This window comes from Lithobates pipiens, unplaced genomic scaffold (assembly GCF_037356315.1).
Source record: "Lithobates pipiens isolate NorthernLeopardFrog02 unplaced genomic scaffold, aLitPip1_a1.2 Scaffold_16, whole genome shotgun sequence".
In the NCBI taxonomy this organism is placed as follows: Eukaryota; Metazoa; Chordata; class Amphibia; order Anura; family Ranidae; genus Lithobates; species Lithobates pipiens.
Window position 1 is genome coordinate 455996790 of NW_027507748.1, and position 13441 is coordinate 456010230.

Sequence of the window (13441 nt, forward strand, 5' to 3'; positions counted from 1 at the left end):
TGGAACTGCGCATGAGCAGTTCTGGAGCTTGCCGAGCAGATCCTGTATTCGGCTGGCGGGGGGGGGGGGGGGGGGGAGGGATCTCGCAGAGGCTGTGCGGCGCACTATGCTGGCGAGGCGACTGATGTAATGGCCCTGAGAACCTTTATTGGGTTTTTATTGCTGCCTGTTTGTCATCATAGGGGAATTCCCCTTCTCTATTTGTTCTGGTGACCACTGTGACTCAGTCATTGTAACTGAAAGTGAAGGAAAATCCCAAATTTTAATTTGTAGCCAAAAAAAGGAATAGTAGGTTGTGTTTTTTTATAGGACAGGAAGTGAAGAAAAGTTTCTCCAGTGGCATACAGATTGCAATACAATTTATGTGTTATTCAAAGTAGAAAAAAAGGTATTGTCTTGAGATATTTAAGCACTGGGCAACGTGTCACTGGGTACTGCCAACCACCTTCACCCTAGATAACAGCTATCGCTTTTGCTTGGATAAAATGACGATCACATATTGTAGTACACACAGACTCTGCTGACTGACCACTCTTCAAGGCTACACTGAATCCAGTTCTGAAACCTCACCATCCTTTCACTTGAGAAACAATGCTGAAATGACCTGGCAGCCAGAAAAACAGGCTTAGCAGCAGTAGACAGCCCCCCATGCAGCATGTGACATTTGCAGTGTTTTGTCGCTTGTTTCAGATAAAAATATAATGGCTCTTTTCTTTCCACACCTCAATTTATGTAATTGTTGTTTCAGCATTAGGAGAATACTAATTTAGAATTTAATGGGATTCTGCTCTGCTTCTTCCATCCCTTTATCCATCCACAGCAGTGCTTGCAGCCTGATTGAGGCAGAGAGATCCAAGCAAAGTTCCTCCCAGTATTGCTTACCTCCTCAGGATCTGCTGGGGATGATGGGTCCTTTGTTCTGCCATGACTCCCTAAACTGCTCAATCCTCAATGACCTACCTGGTTATAGACTGAAGGCCACTAGGATGTAGAAAAATTGAATATTAGAAAAATGTAACGTGTGTGATGAGCAGAGTATGCCATAAAAGAATTTGGCACAATGTCAGAGGCCTGCATCTTTCCGTACACGATCCATTGTTTTCTGGTGCCCTGTTCACACCAATGCAGCATATATGCCTTTTAGCGCAACACACATGAATGCATGTAAAATGCACATAAACACAACACAGGTGGCAGTAAAACAATGTGATGACACAGGAATTGGGGGGGGGGGGAGAAAATCTATGCATTTCTTTATATATTTATTTTTTATTTTATTTTTTTACATTTTGAGTTTTATGCAATTTATGGGATCAACAAGCCTTTTGTTTTAAGGTGATCCTATACATAACCGAGAACAATGGTAAAAGTGTTTCCCTACATTTTCAGAAGAGAGTGGGAAAAAAGTACTATTTCAGCAACTAATGCAGTGAAACATTGAACACTAAGACCCCTTTCACACTGGGGCCAAGGCCATGATACTACGAACACATCGTAATTCTAACAAGCTGACGTACCACTAACAGTATGACATTGTCTAGCTTGCTAAAAAAAAAAAACATGATATCAAATATATGCAACAGTGTTATGTCGGTTGAAAGTCATGTTGGTGTTTGTTCTGTTTTGTAGATCCTAGCATTAACATGCAGTTCAGGTGTTTTTCTGTTGTACCTCCATTGCTGACTTTATAGCCATGGTATGCGGTTTTTATTTGCCCCCGTGACATCTAGTGATTTATCAACATATTATACTTTGTGGAACTAAAAAATCTATTGTACATCTTGAGACCTATAGATTCCCAAGAGCTGTAGCTATAGATGCGTGTGTTCAGGTTAAGGAGAGGACACAAGCGCCAATCTGAGTGTAGCGTTTAGATGATTTAATAGAAACCATACAGAAAACTACTTGCAAAAATGAAATGTAAACTGGCATGTAGCACTGCAAGGTTCCCCATCCATGGTACGGCGTGTACAGAAAGTCCTAAGTGGCTGTGGGCGCCGAGGGATGCAACCGGTGGATTCTGGAGCTTCCTGGGGCTCTGGAACGCAAGAGCAACTGTTTCTGACGTCACTTCCAGGATGTGAGGGGTTACCAAGACAACACGTTTGCATGTGCTCCTCCTTTAGACCTATGCAGAGCCATCTTAGATGTGGGATTTTATACAGAAGATGCGGGCTGCCGTCGGGTCCTAATGTCTGGCAGCAGCTCAAATTTACACAAATATATATTTGGGAATATTACATAGTCATATATTGGGAAAAGTACATATGTATAGGTATTGGATATCATCAAAGAATGGCATATAGAATAAAAGACAAGGAAACCAATTAATGGATTAAAAACAATGATAAATTAAATTCAATAATAAATTATAAATTACAAACAATAATTGCAGTATCACATGTAAGCTGAAAATAATGTTTCCTGCAATGAATGTGTATGCTGAATAAACTAAATGACCATGTATATTGTCCTAATGCTATGAAGAAGTGTATGTACGTGTGTGTGTGTGTGTGTGTGTTTGTGTGTGTGTATATGTAGATATACCTATCTATATATCAGGAAAAACTAAATAGAATGAGGTACTTACTTTGGATGATAGGGGAATAAACCTAAATCAAAAACATAAACGGCAAACATGAGTTTTCTAGATTTAACGGATGACAGTGGCGAATGCAAAACGATGGTAAATTAACACTAAGATCATTTTAGATGTTGCAAACAAAGTATTGTGGATGATAAGCCATGGATGAGGGTTCAGATGAGTGTTGGTTTCCATCTCCTCATTGAGGCCTCCGGGCACCAAACTATCTAGGGTGCATATCCAAAATGTTTCCCTCTGGCAGTGATGTTTAAAATGCTCTGTCATTGGGAAAAGAGTCAGGAATGGCTTTGATCACCCACACCCTGAGCCCTGAGGAAGATTTTCTACTATGTTTCAGGAAATGCAGGGGAACACTGCTTGTCCTCGCCACCTTCAACAAAGAGAAGATGCTCCCCGAATTTCTTCCGTGGGGCCACAGGGACAGATGACACAGTAAATCACAAATTCTGTGGTTAGTTTTTGATGGGAAACTTTTTGACCGTTGGTGACATGTTTACATGCTAGACAAAGTGTTTTGCGACACTGAAACATACCTATTGGTGGAATAAGACACAAGCTTTTGGTAAGGGAATTATTACCAGATTTTTACTTACTGGGACTCGCCACTTTTAACAACGATTCTGGCCCACCTATAGGCAAATTTGGGTTTGGATGACAGGGTGTTCTTAAGATGTGGGTCTTCCAGAAGGATAGACCAATGTTTTGCTAATACTTTTTCCATAGTCTTACATTTTGAATGAAATTGGATTATGAACCAGGGTTGTTGGTTCACAGAATTCTGTGTTTCTCTCTTTTGTCGGCACTTGTTTAATTATGTATTGAATGCTAATTCAGTAAGTGGCTGAGAGAAATCCTTTTTGGCAAATTTTTGTTTGAGTAGGGCTCCTTTTTTCAACCTAATCTTTATCACTAGTGCAATTCCTATGTAGCCTACAGAACTGACTTTTGGGGATGTTACTCCATCTAAGGTGATGGCAGCTATTGTAGTTCAAAAAGGAATTGCCAGCCGTGAGTTTGGTATGTAGTTTCTGGCCTTCAAAATGATAAAGCAAGTGATCCAAGAATGCTAGTTCTATGAAATCATGTACTGAGGTGAAGGACAAGCTGTATGAGTTGGCATTGCAGTGACTGACGAACTCCAAAAAAGTGGGCTCTGGGCCATCCCAGATGACAATACTACAATGTCATCAATTTATCTCCGATAAAATATATAATATGGGAGATATAGGCATTTTTTTTCCCCAGAGCCCCATGGTGAGGTTGGCATAGCTTGGGGGAAATTTTGCACCCATTACTGTACCATTCACATGTAAATAATTCTTCATAGCATTAGGACCATATACATGATCATATTAGTTTTATTCAGCATACACATTCATTGGAGGAAACATCATTTTCAGCTTAAATATGATACTACAATTTATTATTGTTTGTAATTAATAATTTATGATTGATTTTAATTTATCATTGTTTTTAATCCATTGTTTCTTTGTCTCTTTTATTCTATATGCCATTCTTTGATGATGGCCAAGAACAAAAAAATATGTATTTTTCCCAATATATGACTATGTAATGTATTTGTGTAAATTTGAGCCGCCGCCAGACATTAGGATCTGGCGGCGGGACGCATCTTCTGTATAAGATCCAACATCTAAAATGCCGCTGCATAGGCCTGAAGGAGTGCATGCTCCACAAAAGCATTGTCTTGGTAATCCCTCACATCCCTGAAGTGACGATGGGAACAGTTGCTCTTGCGTTCCATAGCCCTAGGAAGCTCCAGGATCCACCGGTTGCGTCCCTCAGAGCCGACAGCCGCTTAGGACTTTCTGTGGATGGGGAACCTTGCAGTGCTACACTGATTTACATTTCACTTTTGTGAGTAGTTTTCTGTATGGTTTCTCTTTAATCATTCAAACGCTACACTCAGATTGGCACTTGTTTTTTCTCCTTAGCCTACTTCAAGTGGAGGAAGGAAGTGGAAGAAAAATGATAAATGGTTTTCAATGTATAGTAACATATGATGGCCAATGTGAAGATTCCTTTCTCTTTATATCAGATGATATGGTGGCAGATGAACCTCATAAAATGTAAGAGACGTTGCCAGATAGTGTAGTATTTTGATCACTCATTTTTATTAAATAAAAATAATCTAGCTACTCACATTTTTGAAGTTAAAAACAGGCATGCAATGTAAATACAGTGATGAACAGCAGGTCTGGGCGTCACTTCCTGGTGTCTCTCTCTCCCTCTTTCCCTCTCTCCCTCTCCGCACGTGTTCATCACCGTCACGTGACTTCTTCCTGAAATTAATTACTTTTATGGTGTAATATGTAAAATATATATATATATATATATATATATATATATATATATATATATATATATATATATATATATATATACACATTTTTTATTTTTATCCACCCCTGATCATCCACCCCTTCCCCTCCCCCTCTTTCTTTTTTCCTTTTGCCCCTTCCCCTCCCCTTTCCTTATACAGCGCAACACTACCACCTCTTTTTAATACTTTTGTAGCACCACCTTTTTGCTGCAATTACAGCTGCAACTCTTTTTGGGTATGTCTCTACCAGCTTTGCACATCTAGAGTCACATTTTTTGCCCATTCTTCTTTGCAAAATAGCTCAAGCTCTGTCAGATTGGATGAAGAGTGTCTGTGAACAGCAATTTTCAAGTCTTGCCACAGATTCTCAATTGAATTTAGGTCTGGACTCTGACTGGGCCATTCTAACACATGAATATTCTTTGATCTAAATCATTCCTTTGTAGCTCTGGCTGTATGTTTAGGGTCGCTGTCCTGCTGAAAGGTGAGCCCCTGCTACAGTCTCAAGTCTTTTGCAGACTCTAATAGGCTTTATTCTAACATTGCCCTGTATTTGGCCCCATCCATCTTCCCATCAGCTCTGAAAATCTTCCCTGTCCCTGCTGAAGAAAAGCACCCCCACAACCTGATGCTACCACCACCATGTTTCATGGTGTGGATAGTGTGTTCAGGGTGATGTGCAGTGAAAAGCCCCATATACACTATCATTTTCTACTGATTTTAAATGTTTTTTTTTTCCTTCAGATTTACCAAAACCATATAATATGAGGTCAAACCTTAGGAGTTTTCATTTGTATGCAATTAGGCATGCCCTTGCACTACATGGTTTTGGAAAATCTGAAGGAAAAAATCAGCATGGCTAATAGTTGTCCTGTGGACAGATTCTCCCACCCGAGCTGTGGGTTTTTGCAGCTTCTTCAGAGTTACCATGGACCTCTTGGCTGCTTCTCTGATTAATGCTCTCATTGCCCAGCCTGTCAGTTTAGGTGTATAGTCATGTCTTGGCATGTTTGCAGTTGTGCCATACTCTTTGCATTTTTGGATGATGGATTGAACAGTGCTCTGAGATGTGATAGATATATATATTTTTAGAACCTAACCCTGCTTTAAACTTCTTCACAACTTTATCCCTGACCTGTCTGGTGTGTTCCTTGGTCTTCATGATGCAGTTTGTTCATTAAGGTTCTCTAACAAACCTCTGAGGGCTTCACAGAACAGCTGTGTTAATACTGAGATTAAATTACACACAGGTGGACTCTATTTACTAATAAGGTGACTTCTGAAGGCAATTGGTTCCACTAGATTTCAGTTGTGGCTATCAGAGTAAAGGGGGCTGAATACAAATGCATGCCACATTTTGTAAAACATTTTTTTTTTTTTAAACCATTTATCATTTTCCTTCCACTTCACAATTATGTGCCACGTTGTGTTGGTCTATCAAATAAAATTCCAATAAAATACTTCTGCGTTTTTAGTTGTAACATGACAAAATGTGGAAAATTTCAAGGGGTATGAATACTTTTTCAAGACACCGTAACATTTATAGTATGGTTATATAACCTTTTGCAATGTGTGTGTATAATACATTGAGGGTTCACTGGTGCTGGTTTTAACTCTTATGAGGTCAATGTTTCAGACCACAGAGGCTACAATAACCTGGTACTGACAAGGATAGAATCACTCTAGCTGCTTATATGACATTTGTGGAGGCAACATCACTTTTTAGACTGGAGTGTGTCTCTGCCAGCCATTCCTAGGCAACTGGGAAGCGTCTAAAGTCTTAAAGCCAGAACAAAAGGCTAAATTCACTGTTGTAATACATATGAGAGCTGTTATACTTGCTATAGGATTTCTGTCTTCCAGTCCTGAGACTAACACGGCCCCATCAGACTGCAAAGATTGGAGACAAGACTTTTCTCGAATGCACTTAAGTAATACAGGTGATACTCGAAAAATTGAATATTGTGCAAAAAGTTCATTTATTTCACTAATACAACTTAAAATGTGAAACTAATATGAGATAGACTCAATACATGCAAAGAAAGATAGATCAAGCCGTGATTTGTCATAATTGTGATGATTATGGCTTACATCTCATGAAAACCCCAAATCCACAATCTCTGAAAATTTGAATATTACACGCAATCAATAAAACAAGGATTTTACATAGAACAATATCAGACCTCTGAAAAGTATAAGCATGCACAGTACTTGGTTTGGGATCTTTTGCAGCAATAACTGCCTCAATACGGCATGGCATGGAAGCTATCAGCCTGCGGCACTGCTGAGGTGTTATGGAAGACCAGGATGCTTTAATAGCGGCCTTCGGCTCTTCTGCATTGTTCGGTCTCATGTCTCTCATTTTCTCTATGGGGTTCAGGTCAGGCGAGTTTGCTGGTCAATCAAGCACAGTAATCCCACAGTCATTGAACCAGGTTTTGGTGCTTTTGGCAGTGTGGGCAGGTGCCAAGTCCTGCTGGAAACCAGCATCCCCATAGTGCTCATCTGTGGAAGGAAGCATGAAGTGCTCCAAAATCTCCTGGTAGATGGCTGCATTGATCCTGGACTTAATGAAGCACATTGGGCCAACACCAGCAGATGACATGGCTCTCCAAATCAACACAGACTGTGGAAACTTCACACTGAACTTCAAACATCTTGCAGTGTATGCCTCTCCATTCTTCCTCCATACTCTGGGTCCTTGGTTTCCAAATGAGATGCAAAATTTGCTCTCTTCAGAAAAGAGGACTTTGGACCTCTGAGCAACGGACCAGGTTTGTTTTTCTTTAGCCCAGGTAAGATGCTTCTGATGTGGTTTGTAGTTCAGGAAAGGCTTGACATGAGAAATACGACATTTGAAGCCCATGTCCAGGATTCGTCTATGTGTGTGTGTGGTGGCTCTTGATGCACTGACTCCAGCCTCAGTCCACTCCTTGTAAAAGAAAATAAAAAAGTCCCCAACACTTTTGAATGGCCTTTTCCTGACAATCCTCTCCAGGCTCCGGTCATCCTTGCTGCATGTGCACCTTTTTTTCTTCTACACTTTTTTCTCTTCCACATAACTTTCTATTAATGTGCTTTGATACAGCACTTTGTAAACATTCAACTTCTTTTGCAATAAACTTTATGATGCTTTCCGTCCTTATGGAGGGTGCCAATGATGGTTTTCCGCACAAATGCCAGGTCAGCAGTCTTTCTCATGATTGTGATCCCTACTGAACCAGACTGAGACCATTTAAAGGCTCAGGAACCCTTTGCAGGTGTTATGGCTTAATTGGCTTATTAGAGTGGGACACTTTGCACCTAGAATATTGCACCTTTTCACAATATTCTGATTTTCTGAGATTGTGGATTTGGGGTTTTCGATGAGCTGTAAGTCATAATCATCACAATTATGACAAATCACGGCTTGAACTATCTCATATATTTCACCTTTTAAGTTGTATTCGTGAAATAAATGAACTTTTGCACGATATTCAAATTTTTTGAGTATCGCCTGTATAACTAGATCTTGTTCCCCTTCCACAGCTTGTAATTGGACAGAAAAATAGCAGATTTTCCTGTCGGCATGTTCCTTAAGCACTGTAGCACATCTGGCACATTTTGCTACAGCTACCACCCCAAAAGGATACATTAAAAGGATACGTTTACAAAAAAAAATGTGCATTTGTTATTTAATTTTTTGCAGGTAAAAAAAAAATGTAGCATTTTTATTAATTTTTTTTTGGGCTCCTGCAAATTTGTCAGTATGCTGTGCATCCCATACGGGCAAGCAGATACATTAACAGGAAGAATCAATGCACTTCCATGGTACTCCACAGCACCATGGTACTTTTGAGAACTGCAAGCCGACATCTGCAAAGGTGTTGGGGACTTGTAGTTAAAGTGGAAGTAAACCCATGGGTTTAAACTGTTAAATAAAAAAGGCATGCCAGGAATGCTAACTGCACATTGGCTGTGCTCTCAGCCAAATTATCAAACCATCCAATGGCTGGTGTCATAACGAATCACATGTGCAGCACCATAGCAGTTGAAGATTAAACAGAGGCAAAGATGGCAGCTTACTTGGCTGAAAACGATAGGGGAGTTCACTTCCACTTTAATTCATACACAGCATTAAAAAAAATGATACGTATGTGATCTTAGTTCAGGTGTGCTTCCAACTCATTCCCAATCAATAGGCTGCATTAAGGTGCAATCAGGGCCGCTGATAGAAATCATGGGGCCCCGTACAGCCTACCTGATGGGGCCCCCTTCAGCTCCACCCCTGGTCCCTCCTTCAGCCCCACCTCAGACTCCACCCCTGGCCCCTCCCCAGACCCCGCCTTGAAACGGTCTCTGCAGCACATTACGTCATTGGCAGCATGGGTGGCACTGTCTCTGCAGGCAGCACATGCGCATGTGCTACCTGCAGACAGTGGCACCCATGCCGCCAATGCCATATTGTGCTGCAGACAGTGCCACCCATGCTGCCAATAATGCCATTGGTGGCATGGGGGGCACTGTCTCTGCAGGCAGCACATGTGTTATGGCATTAGCATCAAGGGTGGCACTGCCTGCAGCACATTGTGGCATTGGCGGCATGGGTGGCACTGTCTGCAAGCAGCACATGCTTTATGGCCCATAATGCATGTACTACCTGCAGACAGTTCCACCCATGCCGCCAATACCATAATGTATAGATGCTGCTGCAGTAGTAATGGATCTTGAATCCTCCCCCCCCCCCCCCCCCCAGCAAGCACATACCTGTGTTAGCCGAGCCCCAGGAGTCACTTCCTCCCTGATCCTGCTGCTGCCTGGACTGAACTGCAAGTGCCCACAAACTATTCTGGTCAGATGCCTCTTTTTTTTCTTCTCCCCCGCCGGCACCGCCACTCGCCTCACTGCTTCTTCTCTCAGGCCAAGTGAAGAACAGAGCAGAGGAGGAGGAATCACTCCGTGGGCCAGGGAAGGCACTATAGAGGACGCGGGCACGGAAGAGAGATTCTGACATTCTTCCGCACCCGATATAGGAGAAATAGTCCTTTCCCCTGCCGCCACCTACATAGACACGTTGAGCTATTGGAATAAAAAAATAAAAAGATTTGGTGGGGTAGGGGCGGTTTGTTGGTTGGAACAACGTTTGGTCATGGTGGCTGGAGGATTTTTTTTTCTTTTTTTTTTTTTTTTACATTAGTTCTCTGTTCAGGTTGCCCGGGCCCCCCTGCTGGTCGGGCCCGGTACAACAGGGTCAGCTGTACTGGCCTATCAGCGGCCCTGGGTGCAATACTACATACATGTTGCTTTAATGGGTAGCCAATGATTTGTAATGACTACATACGTGCAATAATTGACATTTTCTATATTCACCTAGAGTTCAACCTTTAGGTATATTTAAATCTGAACCAATAAACAACCAATATATGTCAGATGCCCCCCCTGCCCAACTCTTGGTATTGAAGGGGGAGCGAGTTACAAAATGGTGAGGCTTTCCTGAAAAAAAAAAAGATCTTGGCAACTATGATAACAGAAAAATCTTTACTAATGCAGTATTACTGATTACAACCCCAATTCCAAAACAGTTGACATTTTATAAAATCAGAATGCAATGATTGGCAAATCTCATAAACCCACATTGTATTCACAAAAGAAAATAGAGAACCTATAAAATTTTTAAACTGAGAAAAGGTACCATTTTAAGAAAAAAAAAATAAGGTAATTTTGAAATCAATGACGGCAACATGCCTCAGAAAAGTTGGGACAGGGCAACAAAAAGTTGGCCAAGTGGTACTAATGAGGAAGAGCTGAAAGAACGTTTTGTAACTAAATGGCTTAATTGGAAACAGGTCAGTAACATGATTTAGGTAAATAAAAAAAATGCATAAAAACTCACTTTTTGTATTTTTTGCATAATGCATTCCCCTGAATCTCATGTTTTTATATTGCGTATGTCCTATGTTTCTTTGTGCGGCACAAACTGAAATCTAGAGGGTGACACCTTGCCCCTTGTTCCAGAAAGCGCTCTAGCACGCGTGTTCTGTAAATACATAATCTGCCACTTTGCTATGTGGTAGCAATATGGCTGTATGCTATGCACACAGCCACATCTCTTGTGCTAATATAAGCACCCATTTCCTTCTTAATGATATAATACTTCTTACCTTTTCAACCCACTCATCCAAATGAACAGACATGACCATCCTTCTTACGTTCTCAGTTCCATCAGCCTGCCTTCCCCTGCGGGTACTCAGCCTGGTTCTTTTATTTACCCATAAACAGGAAGCCACACCCTGGAGGGTTTGCCTCCAACAACTAAACACCTCCTACAAAGCTTGTGACCTCACAGGAGCAACGCAGGATGTAAATGACCAAATAATACAGGAAGCAATACAATACAGAAGACAGTGGTGTCTTCACAGACAGCCAATCAGACATTTGTATTAACCAATGACTGATGACTACAATTTCGTTGATAGAAATCCTTAATATACATTGTTCAGAGGACAATGTATACCTGGATTATTCTACACTTCCTTGTGGATGGAAGGTTATCCACAGATGTGCGCTGTGAATCCCGACATGTGCTGATCAGACACAGCAGAGACCATGAGCGCACATCCGCCCACAACCAGTCCTTGCTGAGCAAGCATATCCCCCCAGACGATCGTCTGTGTAATGCACAGGGGCCCTTTCGCTGGCGGACATACCCCCACTCTGCCAACACCTCTTTCCAATCCCAGGACGTTTTCCACTACCTAACGGATCTCAACCAGCATCAGTCTGCCCCAGTCAGTACTTTAGAACGGGCTGGGGGAGAACAAACACAGGGAGACTTATGACAATACATATTAAAATGCATCCAATACATCTTCATAACATTTTCCACAACAGCTACAAATTGGGAGAGTTGGTTTTCCAGCATGTTTTGGCTGAAAATGTTTTAGCCAAAAGCTATTGTTTCTGTATGTACATCCTGAGCTGAAGTTCCAGGGTGTCATCCATATGCACAGAAATGTATTTGACTTAACAAGGATAAGTCCTAAAAGGATGCCTAAATTCAGGGTTTGGTTAGAACAGAAAATCACTTCAGATAGATATACAAGAACTGGAAAAATCAACCCGATGTTCAGAAACCAGTAAATGTAGATTTTGGGCCACACAACAAGCTAGGCAACACATTTTTTCATTGACATAAATGTGAAGGGCTGATTAAAGGTGCTAACATGGCTATTGGAATTTGGCCAGCCCTAAATAACCTAAATATGAAAAGATGTTTAGACAATCAGTCCGAGTAGAAAGTATTCCTTTGGGATTATCAGAATATGTGGATTATAAATTCAGAAAGTGGATTGAATGTCCCAGAGGATACAAGAAATATATGGAAAAATAATGATCTGTTTTTTTTTTTAATTTTTGGCTTTTTAGCTACCCTTTTTTTATATATTTTTTTTTGAGGATGAGCTCTGTATACATCAATAATACATAAACAAAAGATCAGCAGGGATTACTAATACCTGTAACATTTGTTTTGCTGTATTACCGCTGATTTGCAGAAAAGCCCCTTAAAGTCTTTTCTCCTTGTTTCAGTAAAGAGATATATTAGGAAAGGCATTCCTAATGAACATCGCTGTCACGTGTGGATGTTCGTGAGTGGAGCACAGGCCCGAATGGAGAAGAACCCAGGATACTATCACAATGTATTAGTAGAGGGAAAGAAGAATGCAAAGCTTGTGGATGCTGTCGTTACAGGTAACCTCATGATAATGGTCTACCTCCCTTTTCCAGATTTAGTGTGGGGGGGGGGGGAAGAAAATTAGAATAGTTGGTGGCTATAGTGACCAATCGGAATTATAAATTTTCCTGTAAAATGAAAGAGAACCTGATTGAGAGATGTTTCCATTTGCAGCAAGTCATATGAAGTTCTTCTCTCCAGTCTAATGAATTTATTATATATTTTTTTTGGTCTTAAATTCTAACAAGCCTTATGCCGCGTACACACGGTCGAACTGTTTGACGTACTTAGTCCGTCATACAATCCGACGGACAATCCGTCGTACTTTCCACTGAACGGACTTGACCACACACGGATGCACAAACAGTCCATCGAAAGCTTGCGCGATGACGTGTACAGCACGTACGACGGGACTAGAAATAGGAAGTCCAAGACACAGCAAAGCACCCTTCCGCCGTGTAAATCCTTTCTGGGCATGCGCCATTCTTAGTCCCTCGAACTAGCATACTGACGACCGTATTGTCCGCTGAAACCAAAGTACGACGGACAGATTTTTGGAAAATCCGAAATTCTTAGTACTCCGGACTGCACGCTGAAAAAGTCCGCTGAAGCCCACACACGAGCGGATTGTCCGCTGAAATGTGTTTCAACGGACTAAGTACGTCAAACAGTTCAACCGTGTGTACGCGGCATTAGATTACTTGAGATTTGCAAAATTTGAGGTACGTTTACAAACGGGGAAGAGCTTGGATATTTTCTTGCACACATGATTAAAAAAAATCAC

General features: G+C 41.2%; 1 protein-coding gene across 2 annotated transcripts in view; it reads left to right on the forward strand.

Annotated features, from left to right (window-relative positions):
* GRTP1 (growth hormone regulated TBC protein 1) overlaps positions 1-13441 on the forward strand; it is a 104703-nt gene that overhangs the window by 23454 nt on the left and 67808 nt on the right. For both annotated transcript variants that reach the window (XM_077482846.1, XM_077482848.1), the window contains one exon: positions 12513-12674. In XM_077482846.1, coding sequence (XP_077338972.1) covers positions 12513-12674 — 162 coding nt within the window. The remainder of the gene's footprint in view (positions 1-12512; positions 12675-13441) is intronic.